Here is a 25,546-nt window from a genome sequence, read left to right as displayed (position 1 = left end):
TAAACCATGCTGCGTGGACGTGTCTCCTCCTCCTATCAATAATATTTTTAATATGTTTTAGTAAAGACCGGGCTTTTTTTTTTTATTGTCTTTTAGCAAACTTAAGTGAAGATTTCCTCGTCTTTGCTTCTCTACAGCAACTCAAGTAATCCAAAGTATTCAGATTACGTTACTCCCTTTAAGTAATTTAATGGATTACGTTACAAACTACATTTTGGGGTCTGTAATCTGTAATCTGTAGGGGAACACATTTTAAAAGTAACATTCCCAACACTGCTCCACATGTAAGTTTTCTATATGAGGATCAAACCCATGACGTTCTGGCTGCTCACCGCTGCTCGTCGCCCACCGTAACCTCACCTCCTTCCCTGTAATTGCCTGGTGCCGTCTGTCAGTGCGCAGATGGAGGATGAAATGAATTTGAATATTCGTTTGCAGAGTTAAGCGTTTGGTCCATTTGAACAGTTTATACACGCGGGCCCTTATAGAGTTAGATCGGGCCCCGTTTCTTCATTAAGCCTCTTCTTTGGTTCAAATCCCTCCGAACACTGGCCCCCTCAGCCAATCTGCTGCTCTCCTCTGTCTGTGCTGTCCCCAGGCCAAAGTCTGCTCACGAGGATTGTGTCAAACCAGGAGACGGAGTTGAACGTGCGCCGTCAAAATGAAGAGCGGTTAATCGTCGCTTTGGGGACATTGTGCATGAATTTAAGTTTTAACTGGGTTCGTCTGAGCTCGGTTAAATGAGGTTGATGATTTTGTTGTGGCAAACTCTTAAAAACAAAAGCTAAAATAAAGTTGTTTACAGGTTTAACGCAAAATAGAATCATCATGACATGGACAATCTGTGTTTTCATAATATTCATCTCGTCAGGACTGAGACCAGAACTGAGACCGAGATCAGACCGGGACTGAGACCGAGACTGAGACCGGGACGAGACCAGGACTGAGACCAGGACTGAGACCAGGACTGAGACAAGGACCAGACCGGGACGGACCAGGACTGAGACAAGAACCAGACTGAGACGAGACCCAGGACTGAGACAAGGACCAGACCGGGACGAGACCAGGACTGAGACAAGGACTGAGACAAGGACCAGACTGAGACGAGACCAGGACTGAGACAAGGACCAGACTGGGACGAGACCAGGACTGAGACAAGGACTGAGACAAGGACCAGACTGGGACGGGACCAGGACTGAGACAAGCACCAGACCGGGACTGAGACTGAGACAAGGACTGAGACAAGGACTGAGACAAGGACTGAGACAAGGACAAGACCGGGACGAGACCAGGACTGAGACAAGGACCAGACCGGGACGAGACCAGACTGAGACAAGAACCAGACTGAGACGAGACCAGGACTGAGACAAGGACCAGGGGACGAGACCAGGACTGAGACAAGACCAGACTGAGAGACCAGGACTGAGACAAAGGACCAGACTGAGGACGAGACCAGGACTGAGACAAGGACTGAGACAAGGACAAGACCGGGAGACCAGGACTGAGACAAGGACCAGACCGGGACGAGACCAGGACTGAGACAAGAACCAGACTGAGACGAGACCAGGACTGAGACAAGGACCAGACTGGGACGAGACCAGGACTGAGACAAGGACTGAGACAAGGACCAGACCGGGACGAGACCAGGACTGAGACAAGGACCAGACCGGGACGAGACCAGGACTGAGACAAGGACCAGACTGAGACGAGACCAGGACTGAGACAAGGACCAGACTGAGACGAGACCAGGACTGAGACAAGGACTGAGACAAGAACCAGACTGAGACGAGACCAGGGACTGAGACAAGGACCAGACCGGGACGAGACCAGGACTGAGACAAGGACTGAGACAAGGACCAGACTGGGACGGGACCAGGACTGAGACAAGGACCAGACCGGGACTGAGACAAGAACCAGTCCGGGGCCGAGACTGAGACCATGACCGAGACCAGGACTGAGAATGGGATGAGACCGGGACTGAGACAAGGACTAGACCTGAGACTGGAGACCGGGTCCTGGTTTAGACCTGGTTCAGTCCTGGTTTAGACCTGGTTCAGTCCTGGTTTAGACCTGGTTTAGACCTGGTTCAGTCCTGGTTTAGAACCTGGTTCAGTCCTGGTTTTGGTTCAGACCTGGTTTAGACCTGGTTCAGTCCTGGTTTAGACCTGGTTCCTGGTTCAGTCCTGGTTCAGTCCTGGTTCAGTCCTGGTTCAGTCCTGGTTTAGACCTGGTTCAGTCCTGGTTTAGACCTGGTTCAGTCCTGGTTTAGACCTGGTTCAGAGTCCTGGTTCCTGGTTCAGTCCTGGTTCAGTCCTGGTTTAGAGTCCTGGTTCAGTCCTGGTTTCCTGGTTAGTCCTGGTTCAGTCCTGGTTCAGTCCTGGTTCAGTCCTGGTTCAGTCCTGGTTCAGTCCAGTCCTGGTTCAGTATGGTTTCCTTTTAAACCTGGTTCAAAATCAAAAACTAAAAAAACAAATCATTATCCGCTTTTTCATTTTGGCTTTGGAGACAAATAATGAAGACAATTTTTATTTTGTTTTGTTTTCTAATTTTTGGTTTTTATTTTGAAAAACAAATGAACGAATGATACACGGATTATCTTAGGACAGCAGTTTCCATAGTCGCCACTTGTAGAAATGTGAAACTGTGACTTTTCTGGCGATGTCAATGTAAACCAGATCTCAAAAATGATATAAATAAATAAATAAATGATCAGATGAAGCGGGGCACATTTGCAAAGCGAACTCTAATAACAGATTCTACAGACATTTCCTTTTGTAAGATCATTAACAGAGCTTTGTTAAATCAGTTTCGGTCCTGCCTTAATTGAGACACCAGCTGAATCTTGTGAATTCGGTGCAAAACGGTCATTTACATAGAACCAGCCCATAAATCCCGCCGCAGATTGACAACTCAAAGCCAAGGCTAATTCGACAGCCTCATCACCATTATAGTCGCTGGTGTTTGAGGTCATTAATTTTATAACACATCAAGTTAATTTGCTGAATAAGGCTCGGTTACATGGCGTCATTGTGGTGCAGATGTGAGGCGGGGGGGTGGGCCGGGGGGTATTGTGGACTAACGGCCCCCAGCGGGAGACCACTCAGGAAGTTTGTCTTTCTTTTGTTCGGGACAAATGAGCAATTCCTTCCTCCGCTTTCTTCCCAGGCCCCAATACATTTCATTACAGTTAAAGACACAGGAGAAGCCCCAGAGCCGATAGAAAACACAGAGTGAGGCTTTATTTGGTAAGGAAACTTTTTACACTTAAGACTGGTTTGTGTAAAAGGGGAATCTGTGTATCATTCCTTCATTTGTTTTTCAAAATAAAAAAATAAATAAATAAAAAAATTTAAAAAGTTAAAAATTTAAAAAATGGTTGACAATTATTTTTTTCAGTTTTCAATAATGGAAATAATAATAATGACTTAAACTGAGACTACAGACTGAACCAGGTCTAAACCAGGTAAACCAGGTAAACCAGGTCTAAACCAGGTCTAAACTAAACCAGGTCTAAACCAGGACTAAACCAGGTCTAAACCAGGTAAACCAGGTAAACCAGGTCTAAACCAGGACTAAACCAGGACTAAACCAGGACTAAACCAGGTCTAAACCAGGACTCCCAGGACTAAACCAGGTCTAAACCAGGTCTAAACCAGGACTAAACCAGGTCTAAACCAGGACTAAACCAGGAAACAAACTAAACCAGGACTAAACCAGGACTAAACCAGGTCTAAACCAGGACTAAACCAGGACTCTAAACCAGGAGGACTAAACTAAACCAGGACTAAACCAGGTCTAATCCAGGACTCTAAACCAGGAGGACTAAAACAGGTCTTAAACCAGGAACCAGGAGGACTGAAACCAGGGACTAAACCAAGACCAAACCAGGACCCAGGAAACCAGGACTAAACCAGGACTAAACCAGGACGAAACCAGGACTAAAACAGGACTAAACCAGGACTAAACCAGAACTAAAACAGGACTAAAACAGAACTAAAACAGAACTAAAACAGGACTAAAACAGGCCTGAGCCAGGTCTAAACCAGGACAAAACCAGGACTAAAACAGGACTAAAACAGGCCTGAACCAGGTCTAAACCGGGACTAAACCAGGATTAAACCAGGATAAAACCAGGAAGACTGAACCGGGACTGAACCAAGACCAAACCGGGACTAAAACAGGACTAAAACGGGACAAAACCAGGACTAAACCAAGAATAAACCAGAACTAAAACAGGACTAAAACAGGCCTGAACTAGGACTAAAACAGGACTTAAACAAGACCCAAAACAACAGGACTAAAACATGACTAAAACAGAACTAAACCAGGGGTAGGAGGATGGAATTCATCACATCAATAACATCACGAATCAAATAAAAAAATCCCCACTACAGTCTATCATCACACATATCTTAATTTCTTAGATCTCGTATTGACTCTCCCGTCTCAATTACCACCGCCACAGTAAACTCGTTTCAACAATCCCCCCCGTAACCCCTTTCATCGACGATATCTCCCATCTCCGTTTCGAGATGTCCGGGAGACTGATCCTCTCACAGCTGGCCTCCTGTTTGCTCTCATCCCCCTCGCGTGACAAATAATTGCTCGTAATACAGTTTATTTAAAGACACTGGACAGACCATAGAACCGTTAGAAAAGGACAGAGTTGGGCCTTATTTGGTGACATAACTTTTTACACTTAGGACTAAATCAGGACTAAAACAGGACTGAACCAGGATTGAACTAGGACTAAAACAGGACTAAACCAGGCTAAAACAGGACTGAACCAGGACTAAAAAAGGACTAAAATAGGACTAAACCAGGACTGAACCAGGACTAAAACAGGACTAAACCAGGCCAAAAACAGGACTAAATATGGACTAAAATAGCACTGAACCAGGACTGAAACAAGACTAAAACAGGATTGAACCAGGACTCAACCAGGACTGAACCAGGACTAAACAGGACTAAACCAGGACTAAACTGGGACTAAAACACAACTGAACCGGGACTAAGACAGGACAAAAACAGGACTAAAACAGGACTGAACCAGGACTAAAACAAGGATTAAAAAAAAGACTAAAACAGGACTGATCCAGGACTAAATCAGGACTAACCAGGATTATACCAGGACTAAACCAGGACTAAAACAGGACTGAACCAGGACTAAAAAAGGACTAAAATAGGACTAAACCAGGACTGAACCAGGACTAAAACAGGACTAAACCAGGATTGAACTAGGACTAAACCAGGACTGAACCAGGATTAAAACAGGACCAAAACAGGACTAAACCAGGCCAAAAACAGGACTAAATATGGACTAAAATAGCACTGAACCAGGACTGAAACAAGACTAAAACAGGATTGAACCAGGACTGAACCAGGACTGAACCAGGACTAAAACAGGACTAAAACAGGACTTAAACAAGGCCAAAACAGGACTGAACCAGGACTAAAAAAGGACTAAACCAGGACTGAACCAGGACTAAAACAGGACCAAAACAGGACTAAACCAGGCCAAAAACAGGACTAAATATGGACTAAAATAGCACTGAACCAGGACCGAAACAAGACTAAAACAGGACTGAACCAGGACTCAACCAGGCCTCAACCAGGACTAAAACAGGACTAAACCAGGACTAAACTGGGACTAAAACACAACTGAACCGGGACTAAGACAGGACAAAAACAGGACTGAACCAGGACTGAACCAGGACTAAAACAAGATTTAAAAAAAAGACTAAAACAGGACTGATCCAGGACTAAATCAGGACTAAACCAGGATTATACCAGGACTAAACCAGGACTAAAACAGGACTAAAACAGGACTAAAACAGGACTAAAACAGGACTAAAACAGGACTAAATCAGGACTAAAACAGGAATAAAACAGGAATAAAACAGGAATAAATCAGGCTTGAACAAAGAGGACTAAACCAGGACTAAACTGGGATTAAAACAAGACTAAAACAGGACTGAAACAGACTGAAAACTGAAGACTAAAACAGGCCAAAAACAGGACTGAAACAGGACTGATCCAGGACTGAACCGAAACTAAAACAGGCCAAAAACAGGACTAAACCAGAACTAAAAAAATAACTAAAAAAGGACTGAACCAGGACTGAACCAGGAGGACTGAACCAGGACTGAACCAGGACTGAACCAGGAAAACCATCGACGATCTCTCCCATCTCCGTTTCGAGATGTCGGGAGACTGATCCTCTCACAGCTGGCCTCTTATTTGCTCTCATCCCCCTCGCGCGACGGCTAATTGCTTGTAATACGGGACTCTAACTGCCGTGTGTGCGTCCAGATTGCCTTTCCCCGGACACACACACACACACACACAAACCCCGGGCCGTAAACAGCGCGGCGTGTGGCGTCATCGATCATGCCTCGCTCGGTTACCTCGCCATCATGTTATTTTCTGCTTGCCGAGCCCTAACACGCCAAAGGTTGCGGTAGCTTGGGACCGCTGATAATGAATGTTTAGCCAAGCGCGCGCCACGGCTTCCTCTCCCTCTCGCCGCTAACTCCTACGGGTAATTTGTTTATCTGTCGAGAGATTATGCAAGCCGAAAATCCGCCATCTTTCTACCCTTTGTGAGTTAGCCACGCCGCGTTTGATGAATGTATCTCGGTTGGGAGCTCGCGTTTTTGTAGTCTGTAAAGGTAGATTGAGGTAGCGGTAAAAAAAAAAACCTGACCCGGCGGCGGCGCGAAGTTAATTTGGATTTCACAATATGCTTCGTTCTCGCGTCGATTCGGAAATGGGACACAGCCGAGCGCGTGGGAGCGTCGGACCACCGTGGGGCGCTGTTGGGGGGGGAGGGGGAAGCGGATGTTCAAAAAGTACTTAGTTCGACCAAGACGAGGCAGATTGCGTCGGGAGGCTTGAGGTTTTTTTTTTTTTTTTTTTTGACTGGACTGGGGATAGATTCTTTGTGCGTCTAAAAGTGATAGAGAAACGTGTTCATGTGAAATGACAGAACGTGGGACACGGGGGCTTCCGAGTTTGGTTTTGAATAAATCGTGGGAATTCAACCAGTAACGTAAAGACGAGTTACCGATGTTCTTGAAGATGGGAAAACTTTAACTTAAAGTTTCTGTAATTGCTTTAACAGAACTACAAAATATCCATGGGTTTCTGTGATACTTTATGATGAAGCTATTACTGAACCAGAACTGAACAAACAGGACTGAAACAGGACTGTAAAAACAGGACTTAAACAAGACCAAAACAGGACGGAACCAGGACTAAAATAGGACTAAAATAGGACTAAACAGGACTAAAAACTAGGACTAAACCTAACAACAAAGGAACAGGACCCAACAGGACTAAAAGGACTAAAACAGGAAAAAACAGGACTAAAAATGGACTAAAATAGGCCTAAAACAGGACTAAAATAGGACTCAACCAGGACTAAACCAGAACTGAACCAGGGCTAAAACAGGATTGAAACGGACTGAAAACAGGACTTAAAACAGGACCCAAAACAGGACTGAACCAGGACTAAACCTAAAAGGACTAAAACGGACCAAAAGACTGAACCAAGGACTAAAACAGGACTAAAACAGGACTGAACCAGGACTAAAAGAACTAAAACCAGGACTAAAACAGGACTAAAACCAGGACTAAAAGGGACTGAAACAGGACTGACTAAAACAGGACTAAACCAGGAACCATAAAAACAGGAACCCTAAAACCCAGGTGTAGGATGATGGGATTCATCACATGGATTTCATTTCACATTGGCAACTGTGATACTTTATAATCAAGCTATTAACAAAATATTCTATCTTCTGAAGGTTGAAGTACTATAAAAAAAAAAAAAAAAAAGAAGCTGAATACATAGAGACTTGTGTATTTTTATGCTAGTCCCATGCCTGGATAAATGTTGAGAAATTTAAAGGTTAAATTCGAGATGAGGCAGATTGCGTCGGGAGGCTTGAGGTTTTTTTTATTTTTTTTTTGACTGGACTGGGGATAGATTCTTTGTGCGTCTAAAAGTGATAGAGAAACGTGTTCATGTGAAATGACAGAACGTGGGACACGGGGGCTTCCGAGTTTGGTTTTGAATAAATCGTGGGAATTCAACCAGTAACGTAAAGACGAGTTACCGATGTTCTTGAAGATGGGAAAACTTTAACTTAAAGTTTCTGTAATTGCTTTAACAGAACTACAAAATATCCATGGGTTTCTGTGATACTTTATGATGAAGCTATTACTGAACCAGAACTGAAACAGGACTGAACCAGGAGTAAAACAGGACTTAAACAAGACCAAAACAGGACGGAACCAGGACTAAAATAGGACTAAAATAGGACTCAACCAGGAGGACTAACAAAGACTAACCAGGACTAAAGGACAACAGGACCAAACCAGGACTAAAATAGGACTAAAACAGGACTCAACCAGAAGGACTAAAACAGGACTTAAACAAGACCAAAACAGGACTAAAAATTGACTAAAATAGGCCTAAAACAGGACTAAAATAGGACTCAACCAGGACTAAACCAGAACTGAACCAGGGCTAAAACAGGATTGAACTAGGACTAAAACAGGATTAAACACGCCCAAAACAGGACTGAACCAAACAGGACTAAAACAGGACTAAAATAGGACTAAAACAGGACCAAAACAGGACTGAACCAGGACTAAAACAGGACTAAAATAGGACTCAACCAGAAGTACTAAAACAGGACTTAAGGCCAAAGCAGGACTGAACCAGGACAAAAGCAGGACTAAAATAGGCCTAAAACAGGACCTAAAGGACAGGACTAAAAACAGGACTAAACAAGGACTGAACCAGGACTACCATGGACTAAAACAGGACTAAACCAGGACTAAACCAGGACTGAAACCAGGACTAAAACAGGACTTAAACAGGCCTAAAACCAGGTGTAGGATGATGGGATTCATCACATGGATTTCATTTCACATTGGCAACTGTGATACTTTATAATCAAGCTATTAACAAAATATTTTATCTTCTGAAGGTTGAAGTACTATAAAAAAAAAAGAAAAAAAAAGAAGCTGAATACATAGAGACTTGTGTATTTTTATGCTAGTCCCATGCCTGGATAAATGTTGAGAAATTTAAAGGTTAAATTCAAGATGAGGCAGATTGCGTCGGGAGGCTTGAGGTTTTTTTTTTTTTTTTTTGACTGGACTGGGGATAGATTCTTTGTGCGTCTAAAAGTGATAGAGAAACGTGTTCATGTGAAATGACAGAACGTGGGACACGGGGGCTTTCCGAGTTTGGTTTTGAATAAATCGTGGGAATTCAACCAGTAACGTAAAGACGAGTTACCGATGTTCTTGAAGATGGGAAAACTTTAACTTAAAGTTTCTGTAATTGCTTTAACAGAACTACAAAATATCCATGGGTTTCTGTGATACTTTATGATGAAGCTATTACTGAACCAGAACTCAAACAGGACTGAAACAGGACTGAACCAGGAGTAAAACAGGACTTAAACAAGACCAAAACAGGACGGAACCAGGACTAAAATAGGACTAAAATAGGACTCAAAGAACAGGACTAAAACCAGGACTAAACTAAACCTAAAACAGGACTAAAGGACTAAAAATAGGACTCAACCAGGACTAAACCAAAACTGAACCAGGGCTAAAACTTGAACTAGGACTGAAACAGGACTGAACCAGGACCAAGCCAGGACTAAAATAGGACTAAAACAGGACTCAACCAGAAGGACTAAACAGGACTTAAAACAAGACCAAAAAACAGGACAAACACTAAAATAGGCTAAAACAGGAAAACAGGACTAAAAATAGGACTCAACCAGGACTAAACCAGGAAACATGAAAACTAGGACTAAAACAGGACTAAACAGACCAAACAGGACTGAACCAGGACTGAACCAGGACTAAAACGGACTAAAATAGACTAAAACAGGACTAAAACCAGGACTAAAACAGAAACTAAAACAGGACTAAACCAGGACTAAAACAGGACTAAAACAGGACTAAAACTAAACCAGGACTGAACCAGGACTAAAACAGACCTAAAAACAGGAAACTGGATACTAACCAGGACTTAAAAACATCAGGACTATAAAAAAAAAAGGACTAAACCAGAGTGAACCATGACTAAAACAGACTAAAACCAGGCTAAAACTGACCAGGATAAAACAGGACTAAAACAGGTTAAATTCGACTAAACCAGGTGTAGGATGATGGGATTTTTTCACATTTGCTTTATAATCTGACTGGGATAGATTCTTTGTGCGTCTAAAAGTGATAGAGAAACGTGTTCATGTGAAATGACAGAACGTGGGACACGAGGGCTTCCGAGTTTGGTTCGTTCACTGTGCTGGTTTTGAATAAATCATGGGAATTCAACCTGCAACGTAAAGACGAGTTACTGATGTTCTTGAAGATGGGAAAACTTTTACTTCAAGTTTCTGTAATTGCTTTAACAAAACTACAAAATATCCATGGGTTTCATTTCACATTGGAAATTGTGATACTTATAATGGAGATATTGCTGAACCAGGACTAAAACAGGACCAAAACAGGTCTAAACCAGGACTGCACCAGGACTAAAACAGGAGGACTAAACCAGGATTGAACTAGGACTAAAACAGGACAAAAATTTGACTCAACCAGAAGGACTCAAAACAGGACTTAAACAAGACCAAAACAGGACTGAACCAGGACTAAAACAGGATTAAAATAGGACTAAAACCGGACCAAAACAGGACTGAACCAGGACTAAAACTGGACTAAAACAGGACTAAAATAGGACTAAAACAGGACCAAAACAGGACTGAACCAGGACTAAAACTGGACTAAAACTGGACTAAAATAGGACTAAAACAGGACTAAAACTAGGACTAAAATAGGCCTAAAACAGGACTAAAACAGGACTAAAATAGGACTAAAACAGGACTAAAATAGGACTCAACCAGGACTAAAACAGGATTGAACCAGGACTAAAACAGGATGAACCAGGACTAAAAGAAACCTGAACCAGGACTAAAACAGAACTAAACCAGGACTAAAACAAGACTGAAACAGGCCTAAACCAGGACTAAACCAGGGGTTGGATGATGGGATTCATCACATGGATTTCATTTCACATTGGCAACTGTGATACTTTATAACAAAGCTATTAATGAAATATTCTATCTTCTGAAGGTTGAAGTACTATTAAAAAAAAAAAAAAAAAGAAGTAGAGTACATACAGACTTGTGTATTTTTATGCTAGTCCCATACCTGGATAAATGTTGAGAATTTTAAAGGTTAAATTCCAGAAATCCTATCATTTAATAAATAAAATGTGTGCATATTATGAAGGATTTTGGAGTACCGTATTTTTCATACTTTTCTTTTGGACATAGGACCTCATTTCCTAGTGGGTCAGAGTGTTGGAGACGTGTGGAGACACTTTTTTAAATATTCCATCCAGTCCTTGTATTTGCAGAGGTCGCTGGTGCTAGACTAGTGCATGTCAATGGCCATAGTTATCCTGCCACTACAAACAGTCTGACCCACTCCACAAAACACCCGAAGTAAATCTATTATTACCCCAGACTGTCCATGTAAATGTTTGTGTCGATAGAATAATGTTTGAAATAAAACTAACCTTACATCGCATGAATCGTCGCATGTTGAGGGACTATTTTCTCATATATCAGTCCGCCGCTGCCAAACTTTCTATCAAGAAGTACAACTCACTGCTGCTCAGACATAAATCCTTCAAATGCAAAGTTGGTTTTACTTCTGAAATTATTCTATTGACACAAACATTCACATCGACAGTCTGGTGTAATAATAGATTTGCTTCGGGTGTTTTGTGGAGTGGGTAAGACTGTTTTTAGTGGCAGAATAACTATGGCCATTGACATGCACTAGCCTAGCACCAGCGACCTCTGCAAATACAAGGACTGGATGGAATATTTTAAAAAGTGTCTCCACACGTCTCCAACACTCTGGCTCACATAATACTAATTGTATTTCTTCATAAAAAGCAGTAAATATCATTATTTTTGATGAGCTGGTAGGACTGGTAAAAGTTTATTTTATGACTAAGCAATGAAAAAGTGAGGTTGCTTTACAAAAAATATCATTCAAAAAACCAAAACTCTAAAATAAAAGAAGCTTTAGTCCAGGCACGAGGTAAAATTATAAAACATGTGTCTGCCTTAACCCCTTTGTCATTCTTAATAAAGGATTTGTCCACTTTCTTTACTCTTTATTAATGCTGTAAATTGTGTATTTATTATAAAATGTGACCACAAAGTGATTCTTGTGATTGATTTAACATGTGAACTGTGTTTTTTTTTTTCTCCTCAGTCTGAAAATGATGAGAAGTCAGTAGTGTATGATAACATTGGGCCCAACGTCTGCATGGGGGACCACAAGGTAACACCACAACTCCCCACAAATATAAATAATTGTGTTCTTTACCATGTTATTTCCAGTTTTTATTTGAGTTAAGGTATTTCATTAGGTGACAAAATAATTACTTTTGTTTTTTTCTGTCCAGCAATACAGTACAGCCCTGGTCAAATTCTCAAAACTAACCATTAAATCATATATAAGAATCTACATCACAGCTTCATTGCTTCACGTGTCCATTTGATCAGAACATTTGTCGAACCAAAACACATTCACTTCATGTCTGTGCAGTGTGTTGTTGCTTGGTCAGTCAGTTGCGAAGGGTCAGCGGTGATTTCAGCTTGAATCTATTCATAAACACTGGGCAATATCATCAAACAATTAATACAAATGAAAAGATATTCTCCATATTGCTCAATATTATTATCTCTCTCGCTCTTCCTCTCCCTTTAGATTGATATATTTCAGAGTTGTTTTTCACACAAAAAGTGGTATTTTAACCATTTGAAAGTTAAATGTGGGTTTGAGTTTGAGTTATTTATTTGAGTTGATATGATTCAAGTTGATTCAACTTCCAGTAGTGTTAATTCACTTTCCCCTAGTGTTAATTCAACTTTCCTTAGGGTTAATTCAACTTCCAGTAGTGTTAATTCAACTTCCCTTAGTGTTAATTCAACTTCCTCTAGTGTTAATTCAACTTTCTTTAGGGTTAATTCAACTTCCAGTAGGGTTAATTCAACTTCCTCTAGTGTTAATTCAACTTCCCCTAGTTTTAATTCAACTTCTTTTAGTGTTAATTCAACTTCAAGTGTTAATTCATCTTCTCTTAGTGTTAATTCAACTTCCACTAGTGTTAATTCAACTTTCCTTAGGGTTAATTCAACTTCCAGTAGGGTAATTCACCTTCCACTAGTGTTAATTCAACTTCCCTTAGTGTTAATTCAACTTCCCTTAGTGTTAATTCAACTTTCTTTAGGGTTAATTCAACTTCCAGTAGGGTTAATTCAACTTCCCTTAGTGTTAATTCAACTTCCAGTAGGGTTAATTCAACTTCCAGTAGGGTTAATTCAACTTCCCTTAGTGTTAATTCAACTTCCAGTAGGGTTAATTCAACTTCCTCTAGTTTTAATTCAACTTCTTTTAGTGTTAATTCAACTTCAAGTGTTAATTCATCTTCCCTTAGTGTTAATTTGGCACTTTCCACGTACCACTTCAAACTCCCGCGAGAGAAGACCAGTTTGAACCACTTTTGTACATAATTTCACCTTAAATTAACTAAAATAAAGTGTAAAAATAAAACACCTCTGCGAGTTGTTTAGTTAAATCAGGATAACCCTACAAAGTGTTATCCGTTTACTCTCAAACCGTTAATATAACTCTTGATTTCGGGGTTAAACGGGAACTTTAGACCAGTTGTTACTTAATTCACGTAGAACAGATTGGACTCATATAAACTCTGAGAAATTGATTCTGTGAGAGTCAATTTCACACTCCATTTTTTGCTCTGTACAGTCTCTTTACGTTTTAAATCCATGTGTAGAGCTTGTTCGGTGTCAGATGGACCCGGGCGCCTCGGGTTTGTCTCTTTCATCATTACTCACGGTGGAGTGTACACGAGAGCTGACCCTTAGCACACTGACTGTTAACGCCGCTACCGCCGCCAGCACACGGCAGCGCTGAAACCTCCGCCGCTCATGTTTAAAAAAAATGTCGGCCGTAGTTAGCGCCGAGCTACAAAAATGTGCTGCTCTGGTCTGTGAGTTTAACCTCCGAGTCAGGGCAGTCGTAACAGGACAAGGGCTCACTTAATACAGTCTCTGCTCTCTCTCTTTCTCTCTCTCTGTCTTTCTCTCTCTTTCGATCTCTCTGTCTCTCTCACTAACCCCCCCTCTCGTCCCTCTCTGTTTCCCTTTCCCACCCTCTCTCTCGCTCTCCCTCTCTGGCTTTCTCTCTCCTTCTCAGTCTCTCTCTCTTTCCCTCTGAATCTTTGTCTCTCTCTCTCTCCTCTTGTCTCTGCCCCTCTCTCACCCTCTCTCTCCTCTTCTCTCTACTCTGTCTCTCTCTATCCCTCTCCCTCTCTCTGTTGCTGCCCCTCTCTCGCCCTCTCTCTCTCACTCTCTATTTCTCTTTCTGTCTATCTCTCTCCCTCTCTGTCTCTGCCCATCTCTCTGTCTCTCTCACTCTGTCGTTCTCTCTATCCCTCTCACTCTCTCTGTCTCTGCCCATCTCTCTGTCCCTCTCTTTTTGTCTCTCTGTCTCTCTATCCCTCTCTCTCTGTTGTCTCTCTCTCTTTCTGTCTCTCTTCTCTCTCTCTCTCTCTCTCTCTCTCTCTCTCTCCTCTCTCTCTCTCTCTCTCCTCTCCCTCTCTGTCTCTGCCCATCTCTCTGTCCCTCTCTCTCACGCTGTCTCTCTCTGTCCCTCTGTTTTTGTCTCTCTGTCTCTCTATCCCTCTCTTTTTCTCTCTCTCTGTTGTCTCTCTCTCTTTCTGTCTCTCTCTCATCTCTCAGTCTCTCTCTCTCTCCCTCTGTCTCTCTCTCTCTCTCCCTCTCTGTCTCTGCCCATCTGTCTCTCTCTCTCTCCACTCTGTTTCTCTCTCTTCTCTCTCTTTCCCTCTATGTCTTTCTCTCTATCCCTCCCTATCTCCCTCCCTTCTGTCTTTTTCTGTCTCTCTCTCTTTTTCCCCTCTCTCTCTCTCTCTCTCTCTCTCTGTCCTGCTCTGTCTCTCCCTCCCTCTCTCTTTCTCTCTGTTTGTCTCTCTCTTTCCCTCTCTATCTCTCTCCCTCTTCTCTGTCTCTCTCCCTCTCTCTCTTTCCTCCTCTCTATCCTCTCCTCTCTCTCTCTCCGTCTCTCTCTCTCCATCTCTCTCTCTCTCTCTCTCCTCTCTGTTCTCTCTCTCTCTCCTCTCTCTGTCTCTCTCTGTCCCACTCTGTCTCTCTCTCTCTCTCTCTCTCTCTCCACTCTGTTCTCTCTCTCTCTCTCTCTCTCTCTCCCTCTGTCTCTTCTCTCTATCCCTCTATCTCTCTCTCTCTCTGTCTCTTTTTCTCTGTCTCTCTTTCTGTCTCTCTCTTCTCTGTCTCTCTCTCTCTCCATCTCTCTCTTCTCTCTCTCCCTCTGTCTCTCTCTCTCTCTCTCTGTCTCTGCCCATCTGTCTCTCTCTCTCTCTCTCTCTCTCTCTCTCCCACTCTGTTTCTCTCTCTTCTCTCTCTTTCCCTCTATGTCTTTCTCTCTATCCCTCCCTATCTCCCTCCCTCTGTCTTTTTCTGTCTCTCTCTCTTTTTTCCCCTCTCTCTCTCTCTCTCTCTGTCCTGCTCTGTCTCTCCCTCCCTCTCTTTCTCTCTGTTTGTCTCTCTCTTTCCCTCTCTATCTCTCTCCCTCTTTGTCTCTCCCTCTCTGTCTTTCCTCCTCTCTATCCCTCCCTCTCTATATCTCCGTCACTCTCTCTTTCTCTCTCTCAGTCATAAATATCTCAATATGGATTGGAATGGTGTTCTGTAGGTTTCCTTCTGAAAGGCCAAAAAAAAAAAAAAATCAATTGTTATAATCAGTGTGAAGGATGAGATTTAGACTAGAGTTAAAAATACTCCAAATTCAAACTCGATTTTGATTCTAAGGAAACCAGGAAATATTAGTAGTTTCTTTAATCTTACACATAGGCCTATTATTACACAAAGATCTTGACCATTCAAAAAAACTATATATCGATACTTTCTCAAATGCGTATCCTTCAATTCCAGTTTTATCATTGATTATTTGAGTTTTATTATGACAACACTATTTCAGCCTATTCAGTTCAGCTCAATATCTCCAGTCATTTTAGCACATCAGTTTGTATTTCTAGCTGGCATGCCTGTAAGTAAACCCTTGTAATTTATTTTGCGGATCGATAACATTTGTCAGAGTCTAATGTCTAACCTCCTCTGTCTGTCCGTCTCCCTGCAGCCTGTCTTCCTGTCCTTCCGAATAACAGCGGGGGCAGGTAAACCTAATGCAAATAAGCACAAGTGTTGTGTGGTGCAGTGATATTGTGGTAACTATCCATTTTTTTTACTATAACACTTCCATTCTCGCCCTCTTTGTCTCTTTCACTCTCTTGATTTGCTCAGTTCTGTTTTCTTTTACTTCACTAGAACAACTCAGTGCTTTTGTGACACCATTTAAAAGGACCGTTCGGTTTTGAAAGTGACTTGAGGATTTTACAGGTTAAAAAGTGAAAACAAAAACACAAAATCTATAATAAAGTGTGTTAAATAAACTAGTTTTGTCCCCCCGTTCTTTTAACAAATATTCCTTTTGAAACATTTACATTTACCTTTAGATAAGCCATGTCAAATTTAGGCCCGGGGACCAAATTTGGACCGCGATATAATTATATTTGGCCCACGAGATTATATCAAATATGTATTAGAGCTGGCCCGCCGGCTACAGATAGACTATAGAGACATTATTTATTTAAAATTTTGTTATTATTTTATATTCTGCTTGTTCTGGATTCAATGTTTAAACAAAAACTATTATTAAACGTTTATTTTAATAAGAAAAGGTTTAACATTACATATCTCGAAAGAAGAGAAAACATGCAGAAATATTTAGTTTGGCCCACGATTTAGTCCCAGTTTTTAATTTTGGCCCTCTGTGAATTTGAGTTTGACACCCCTGCCTTTAGTTGTTTCAATAATTTAACAATTAAAAAAATACTTGTTGGGCATTTTAAAAGTAGAATTCAAACCAGTTTTTTTCTTTTTTATTACTATATATTTACTTCATCTTACATTTTGTACTCGTAACCTAACTCCTATAGAGCCTGATTCATCAGCCGGTTTCACTTTGTAGAAACCGTCTGTTAGGATTCGTTCACTTGACGGTAGATAAGTACTTTTTTAATTTAACCAATCTCTGCTATTTGGTCGTGACATATGTAAAGCGCCGCTAACAGGACTAACTCCTACATTAAGCTTTTCCCAAATCCCGTAGGAAGAAGGACAATATCGTCTTTCTCCTTGATAAAATTCACCAAACATTCTCTTTGTTCCAGCTTTAAATCCTCGATATCAGGAATCGTTGCCAACACAGAATGTATGGCTCTTCGCTGATTGGTTGGTGCTCGAACTCACACTTCTGGGGTTTTTGCAAACCGTCTAGTGTATTTGGATTCCTGACCTAGTCGCTGTAGAGAAATGAAATTGAGCGGAGGCACTAGAGTCCTATAGCATCAATAAGATAACTACACCTTAATTAGTCTTAATAAAGCTTGAACAAATTCTTAATTCAAATAAAGAAATAGCTGTTTAAAAATGATTCAGGCCTAGTAACTACTTTTAATTAATACTAGGGATCATATCATCACAAAATTTCACAATAATATCGTGGAACATCACAATACATCGAATTACAAGTTTCTTTGTGTAAATTCATAGTTATAGTGCAGCATCAACTCAAAAAAAAAGACAGAACTACATAGACCATGATCCTTTGCTCTGTTTTAGTCCAATCTACATGATGGAGTAACTGTTATTAAGCACTTGTAGATCTTAATTACTTGGATTATGATAGAAAAGCATCATATTCACAGTTTTGTTCGCCTATACAAAATATCGCAATAAACATACCCTGAAATGCATATTGTGCAAATATCGTATTGAGAGATTTGGATAATTTTACAATAATGAAACATGTTTTTGAATTCAATTTATTTCATTTAAAAACATGCTTTAGCGTATTTCTGTTGAGATAATATAAGTTAATTGGTATTACTGTCTTTTTTTTTTAGCTATTGTTGCACCAGAACTCTTAATTTCAGCAAAGAGATTTGTAATTCGATATATTGTGATGGTCCACGATATTATTGAGAGAACTTTGATGATACGATATCACAATATTTCGATTATTGTTACATTTCTAGTATTTATCAGTAGAAAGTAAAATAAAACAGCCACTTTACAAAACCGAACCGTCTCTTTAAACATTTGAAATGGTGGTCACATGATTAACCAACAGGAAATAAAAGCTCTTTTTATTTCCTTATAACACACTTGTACCTTCCGGCAGAAATACTTCCACAACCTGCAAACGGAATATTGTTTTTTAAGGACTGTTCTGGCATTTCCTCCCGCAGGAAAGTGTTGCCAAAGGGGGGAGCAGATTTTCCGTGAAGCGCCTATGTGAAAATCAACTATAAAACAACACAACTTCATCAACCCCCGAAGAACTCCACCTCTGCTCCTCTTCTGAATGGCTGAATCCCCCCCCCCCCCCGTTAAACACTCCCTCAACTCGGACACAACAACATGGCTGACCTCACCGCTACATGCCGACCCCATTCCCTGGAGACAAATTCACACACAAAAATAGAAAAAAAACAACAACTTAGGACTGGCCAATGAGTGACTTTGTTCTATGCCGTATAGCCTCTTCTTTGCCAAAACTCTAAACGAAATCAGTGCGACTACTTTTAGACACCAAGACGCCATTTTTAGTTTGTGTATAGAGCTACTTTCCATATAATATGTAAGAAAAAAATACCGTGTGCAATGCAAAAAAAGAGTTGTATATCTATATTGTTAGGTTTCTGTACATTTGACAGTATAGCATAAACTTGTTGCTGGTTTTAGTGCCGTTTTACGACCGATCTTAAGGTCCTCTTTCAAGTTAAAAAATATATACTTAATTTTTTGCTGTTCGGTGTCTTCGATTTGAGTTGCCGTGTGCCCAACTCACTGCCATGCCTGACACGTCTTTTCGATTTATACTGTACTTTTTAAAGAAATAATTTATAAATCTTTACCAAAATGTTTAAAATGCTCGCAGATGGAAAGAAACACAATATTTTCTTTGTTTAACTGAATGTTTTAAGCAGTGCCATAGACCATGCAAGTATATAAATAAGATATGTTTATGATAGCACTCACATTATTCTTACTCTTAACTTATTTACCTATATATGGATCTTTGAATGTGATATTTTTAGATAGGCTTGGGTTAAAAACTGTTTTATTTTTGTCTTATTTGTTACTCCATTTTGGTGCCAAGTATCCACACAGAATGACGTGTGTTTTATGCTGGTAAATGGTATTGACTTTTAGACTCTAAAACACATTGGGAATAAGGCTTTTATTTGTATAATTGTAGCCTACAGATAAGAGCATTACAGGGTTAAGCTGTACCGTACACTACATACTGATTTCTATGGTTGATTTTGCTGTCTCGACATCACCGTGCCTGCATTTTTACGTTGTCTTGTGTGATTTTTGGTTCACGGTTTTGTTGCTGCTGGTCATTTTGAGTGTACATTGTAGGATCTTGAAGCTGCAGTTGTTTCATTCACTCCATGTTTAAATAAAATCAGCTGATAGAGATTTCCTTCTGCTATAGCCCCATCTCTGGACTGGCCTCTTCATAGGTGATGCAGTTCTCAAGCAATAAAAACATTAGAGCTAAAACATCTGCTTGTCTTTTTTTATGCACCATACACACTATTTCAATTACTTTCTATGCATTTGTGAGTTTTTCAGAGTTCTGAGTTTTGATTCTGATCTAAAATTTGGTTTATTACATAACCAGTGTGCCACAAAAGCTATTTTAATTTTACTGAGTAGCAATTCGGAAAGGGAAATGCAGAGTTTTTGTAGTTTAGCCGCAACTTTTTTCAAGAATTTCTTAAACGTCGTACAGTATTCTGCCCGATCCAACTCTGACTTCCTTGTTTTATTTGATAAGTTATCTATTTAGGTCATGTTTCTATTCAGTAAATTAAGAAATGCATGTTTAATTAATAGGGTTTGGCGTTATAAGTACTTTTTGCAACATTACAAAACAAAACAAAACATAGACACATGACCGAAAGGGTTTAGACAGAAGTAAAATGACCAAATAAACTACTACTAATGAAAACAAAAAACAAAAAACTGGCATAGCTCGCTCAGATGGCCATTGTACACAATTTTTAGATTACATTTTGTCACAAATCAAAAAACCTTCATCAGAACATTTTTTTCTTGCTGTGGATCACAGTACACTGGAAAAAAAACAATATCTGTGCAAGATAAAATGACTTAAATTAAGAATATTTTACTTTATTTGAGTATCCAACTATGACTTCTTGTTTTATTTGATAAGTTATCTATCCAGTAAATAAAAAAATGCAGCTTTAATTAATAGGATTTGGCATTAGAAATACTTTTTACTTCCACCTAAACCCTTTTGGTCATGATCTATGAGACTGTAGTTTCTGTTTTGGTTTGTAATGCTGCGAAATGACCGAATAAACTACTATTAATAAAAAAAATGGCCTATGTACACAATTTTTAGATTACATTTCGTCATAATTTTGCCCAAAAGCCATCATCAGAACATTTTTTCTTGCTTTAGACCACAGTACACTGGAAAAAAACAATATCTGTGTAAGCTAAAATGACTTAAATTAAGAACATTTAACTTTATTTGAGTATCCAACTATGACTTCTTGTTTTATTTGATAAGTTATCTATTTAGGTCATGTTTCTATTCAGTAAATTAAAAAATGCAGGTTTAATTAATAGGGTTTGGCATTAGAAATACTTTTTACTTCTGCCTAAACGCTTTTGGTCGTGCGTCTATGTTTTGTTTTGTTTTGTAGTGCTGCAAAATGACCAAATAAACTACTACTAATAAAAAAATTGCATAGCACGCTCAGTTGGCCGATGTACACAATATTTAGATTACATTTTGTCACAATTTTGCCAAAAAGCCATGATCAGAACATTTCTTCTTGCTTTGGACCACAGTACACTGGGGGAAAAAAAACTAAAGTTAAACTGACTTAAATAAAGAACATTTTACTTTGAGTCGATTCAACTTGACAAGTAAAATGATCTAGCAATGGAGTAAGTGTATTTTTCTTAATTCAAGCAACATTCGATTTTGTTTCTTATTTTAAGTGAAAAAAGTTGTTGTTTTTTAAGTGTATTTTAAGTGTAGCAAGATGGATTTTCATATTTTAAGTAAAAAAAATCTTGTTCCACTGGCAGATCATTTTACTTGTCAAGTGAAATTTACTCAACTTTCTTAATTCAGGTCATCTTAACTTGGCTAGATTTAGTTTTTTACAGTGTACACATTGGTGTATTTGATTCTGTTTTAAAAAATGACCAAATCTGACTCTAACTATCGTCATTCTGGTATAAAATTCGAGATCAGCTGTTGATTCAACCTGTTACAGAGCTGCAGTGTCATGATTACACGTAGGAGGCGCTGTCCTTCATTAACAGACCGCATTTATAAAACTCTTTAAAAAATCAAACCTCATTTCCTCCATTGAACCAAGAACCAAGAGGCCACAGACAGAACACTATGACCAGCAGCAGGCCAATACAAACAACAGCTTCATAATGGATCTCTGTGTCCATTTTCAGTAAGTAGTTCTGTTAAAACACACTTCTGAAACTCACAAATTAATAAATACTTCATAAGTTCTTAAAATTCTGTGTATGAGTACCATATATTTTAACCTAGATTTATGAAATGCATTTTCATTTGACGTTTTGAACTGCAGCTGCAAATGAGCCAGCTCTTTTTCTTCCATTAATATAATAAATTGCTCTATAAGAGATTAGCAAATGACGCCAATGTATGAGGAATATGCAAGTAATTTCAAATCCCGCATTATTTTGTGATTTAGTCAAGCTCACAAAATCTGTAAAATAAACTTCAAACAATTTAAATAGCTGTAAGATAAAGAATTAAATATTTAGTGTCAAAAATCCAAAGTGTTGTATCCTGAAAGACATTGGATCTTATCAGAAAATAAAAAAAAACGTTGTAACTTGCATCAATAATTTCAATACTGCACTCTGTTTTCATAAAGCATTTCAAAATATTTGAGCTTTTAAAAATTAAATTACAGCCGTATATTTGAAATCACAACATAGTCAAACATAAAAATGCTTGTTAAATAATTTATTCATAATACAAAGTGTTTTCTTTTTCTTCCTGTAACTTTCCGGAAGCAATAATACTCTCTTTAGTCCAACAGAAGCAGTGGTGCCGCTCGGAGAAGATGGGCTCAAACTAATGAAACCACAAAACGTCTGTCTGCTGCTGGTGAAAACAAGCCGTGGATTTCCTCTGAATATTTACACTATGTTTGCCTGTACATGAGTCTGCTGAACAAAGAAGAGCGGGGCGTGAGACGACAGGGGATAAGCGCATGTCCACTGCTTCACAACATATAACTTACAGTAAAAAATATATACAATCTCACATACAAGTTCATCTTTAGGCTACAGCACGAAGCATTCAGTCGTGTCCACTCAGCTCCTCTTTAGCCTGCCCCTCTCTGCTCGCGGCGCTGTAGGACAGTGGTACCCTGGTTAATCTGAGCTTTAAAAGCATCACAGGCCCTTTACACCTGCACACGAACACGCTTCTGCACCAGGACCAGCGTTGGAAAAATTAAAAGCGATCAGTGGCCTCAGAAAATGTGATTTCAAATAAATGTCATTTTAAACCTGATGTAAAAAGTCTTAGAAAATGACAAAATACAAAACAAAAACAAAAATATTAAATTAGTTATTTTTGTAGCCAATTAAAAATGTGTAATAGCGAGTTAATTTCAGAAAATAAAATGTTCATAATTGTAAGCCGTAAATGTATTTTTAAATGTTTACAGTGCTACTGAAATGGGCCCAATAAAAAAAAAATTAAATATTAAACTTTATACAAAATAAAAAAAATTAAATAAAAATACGTCAAAAACAACGTTGGCCGCAAACTGGCGTCTACATTGCACAGTGCTGTCGTAAAGTGGTTTAGCAAATTAGCATCGAATGGCCTACATATTAATTTGAAATTTAAAAACTCTTTACGACTGAGTTTTAGTTATTCCAACACTGGTCCGCTGTGTGTAGACATTTAAAGTTTAGTTTACATTTACAGGTTGTGTTAAAACTTATTTAAAGGCGTAAAAACTAAAGTTTGTGAAAGTTCGTCGCCATAGCAACGGTATTTGTCCTTTTTATGACACTCGGCTCCCGTAGAACAGAGCGCGCGTATCTCCGCTTTCTTCACAACTTTTCTTCTGTAAAATAATATTTTTTTACGCTTTTCTCGCTCCAAATAAGCGGCGTCTCTTCATGTCCGGAGCCTGTTCGGAGCAGGTGCAAAGGGCCGTGGGAGAGTGCGATAAAAGTCTCTTTAGAGCGGTGTCCATCACAAAGTGTCCGAGCTGTTACTGCACGGGCTCAGCAGCGCCAGGTTCGTGGCCTTGTGCTTTTTCAAAAGTCTCGTGATTTTCTCGTCGTCTGAGTTCGGGTCCAGAGGTTTGTTGTATTCGTCGTCCTCCTCGTTGTCCGAGCTTTCCTTCATCTTCTCCGTCTCTGAGTCGTGCTTCTTTTTGGCCGTGGCCATTTCCGCCGCGTGCCTCTTTCGCCATTTGGTCCTTCTGTTCTGGAACCAAACCTGAAAACCGAGCCACAAACACGTGAACATCAGCAACAGGTTCACACGGATCATCTCTAACAATCCAATAATTCATGCGTAATTTAAATAGTCACAGATTGCCCAAATCATTGACTCCATGGTCTCTAGCCTGGCCTCATTTGTGAGCTAAAATACCCACTAAGTCCAACTTCACCCTCACATTTACCTCGGAGAGTCGAAACGTAAAAGGCTAACAATAGGCTAATAAATGTCTATAGTGGTAATAAATGTATTGTAAATACCTTGACTTGGCTCTCGGTCATGCCCAGGCTGTAGGCCAGCCGGGCTCGCTCGGGTCCTGCCAGGTACTTGGTCTGTTCGAAGGTTTTCTCCAGAGCGAAGATCTGCTGGCCCGAGAACGTGGGTCTGGAGTGTTTCTTCTTCCCGTCCTTATCCAACATGAGGTTCGCCTGAGCTGTGGAGCAGAGCCTGTGTTTTAAAACTGAACACTGCACAAACCTCCTTCATCTGAGATCATTTTATGTGTGGAAAAAACGCAGAGCCGATGACTTGTGCAAGTTCAGTGTTCAGCTGCGCACAGACACTTGTGTTTACGCACACTCGGACTGCGTATTTTTTCACCTCTTACTTTTCTCTTATCATGTAAAATCTAGATAATTTTAAGATATTTAATTATACAAAAGTAGCAAATTAAAAGGCTATATTTTCGCCGAATTGGGGGAAAATAATTAGTGAATATTTATTGAATTGTGAAATTATTAAAATGATGTTCTGAATGTGCCTTGTTACCGTGTGTTAAAATTGGCTAATTGATATTATAAACCCTAACCACATTATTTAATATTTAAAATTTTAATCAGTGTTAATATTTGCTCGGTCAGTCTGACTGGCTCCAGTTAAAATAAAATAACTTTATAAATCCTGTGTAACTCGTCTACACCTGAGCCTGTTTGTCAGTGAAATAATAAGAGTATAATAATAGTAGTGCAGTACTTACTGGGACAGGGGGACTCTTGGATCTCTCCAGGGTGATCCCTGCATCACTCCGGGCCAGAAGATGGGAGCCCTGCCCGGGAGCTCCGCCAGCGGTTTGGGATACCGAGACACGGCGGGGCTGAAGTACATCCCGGCGGCTGCAGCGGCAGCGGTGGTGGCCAGGCCGTTTATCCGGGGAAAGCCCGAGAGCAGCTGGCCCGCGGTGGTGATGGGTCGGCCCAGGATGTCACTGATGCCGTGCGGGGTGCCTCCGGCGATCTGGGAGCTGATGTTGGAGAGCGGGGGCGCCTTGAAGCCCGCCGGGCTCTGCTGCAGCGTGTACGGGAACAGAGACGTCTTCATCTCGGTCATGTTGTGCAACGCCGCCAGCGGGGTGCTGCCCAAGACGAACGCACTCTGCCGGTTAGCGTCCATCTGCCCCACCGCTAACATTTGTGATCATGAACCGGACGAGCTCCGTGGGAGAAGAAACGACCAGGAAAATAAAGTAAAGTGTAATAAATGTGGACAGGCCGATGGTGTCGCCCGCTCCAAAGTATCCTGAAACACGGAGAAAGTTTCAGATGACTTGTCTCTGGGGAAGCGCGGCGCTGTTCCGTCCTGAGTCCCGCTGCGGTTTGTTTTGGTCGAGTGTCAGCTGGGAGAGCGCCCGGAGTATGCCACAGGAATCCTCCGCTCTCTGATGATGTTTTTAGTGGTTTTGATGGGAACCATTAAAGGGCCGCTCGCCTTTCGATAAATTGACTCGGTCTATGGCTGGAGTGAAGCGGGA

General features: G+C 40.4%; 2 protein-coding genes across 2 annotated transcripts in view; one reads left to right on the top strand and one right to left on the bottom strand.

Annotated features, from left to right (window-relative positions):
• LOC110166333 (inositol polyphosphate-5-phosphatase A) overlaps positions 1-19,796 on the top strand; it is a 485,134-nt gene extending 465,338 nt beyond the window's left edge. The window contains exons 14-16 of the mRNA XM_055162594.1: positions 12,322-12,390; positions 16,306-16,393; positions 18,479-19,796. Coding sequence (XP_055018569.1) covers positions 12,322-12,390; positions 16,306-16,386 — 150 coding nt within the window. The 3' untranslated portion in view covers positions 16,387-16,393; positions 18,479-19,796. The remainder of the gene's footprint in view (positions 1-12,321; positions 12,391-16,305; positions 16,394-18,478) is intronic.
• A 3,751-nt stretch (positions 19,797-23,547) lies between these two features.
• Positions 23,548-25,206, bottom strand: nkx6.2 (NK6 homeobox 2). The gene is made up of 3 exons (XM_055162851.1): positions 24,782-25,206; positions 24,060-24,246; positions 23,548-23,796 (listed from the first exon to the last, which is right to left on the bottom strand). Exons 1-3 carry the CDS (start codon positions 25,204-25,206, stop codon positions 23,548-23,550), a joined length of 861 nt encoding a protein of 286 aa, XP_055018826.1.
• Between the last annotated feature and the right edge of the window lie 340 nt (positions 25,207-25,546).

This window comes from Boleophthalmus pectinirostris, unplaced genomic scaffold (assembly GCF_026225935.1).
Source record: "Boleophthalmus pectinirostris isolate CB_2022bp ecotype Guang Dong unplaced genomic scaffold, ASM2622593v1 HiC_scaffold_5, whole genome shotgun sequence".
Lineage (NCBI taxonomy): Eukaryota > Metazoa > Chordata > Actinopteri > Gobiiformes > Gobiidae > Boleophthalmus > Boleophthalmus pectinirostris.
The sequence above is the reverse complement of the archived record's forward strand: the minus strand, read 5'-3'. Positions and strand labels throughout refer to the sequence as shown.

What these genes read in the sequence shown, in the direction of transcription:
- nkx6.2 (XM_055162851.1), bottom strand. Translation starts at nt 25,206, where the DNA reads ATGTTAGCGGTGGGGCAGATGGACGCTAACCGGCAGAGTGCGTTCGTC. An exon ending in AGAGATCCAAGAGTCCCCCT is followed by an intron (nt 24,247 to 24,781) that starts GTCCCAGTAAGT and finishes TTTAAAACACAG; the next exon opens with GCTCTGCTCCACAGCTCAGG. An exon ending in TGACCGAGAGCCAAGTCAAG is followed by an intron (nt 23,797 to 24,059) that starts GTATTTACAATA and finishes CTCGGTTTTCAG; the next exon opens with GTTTGGTTCCAGAACAGAAG.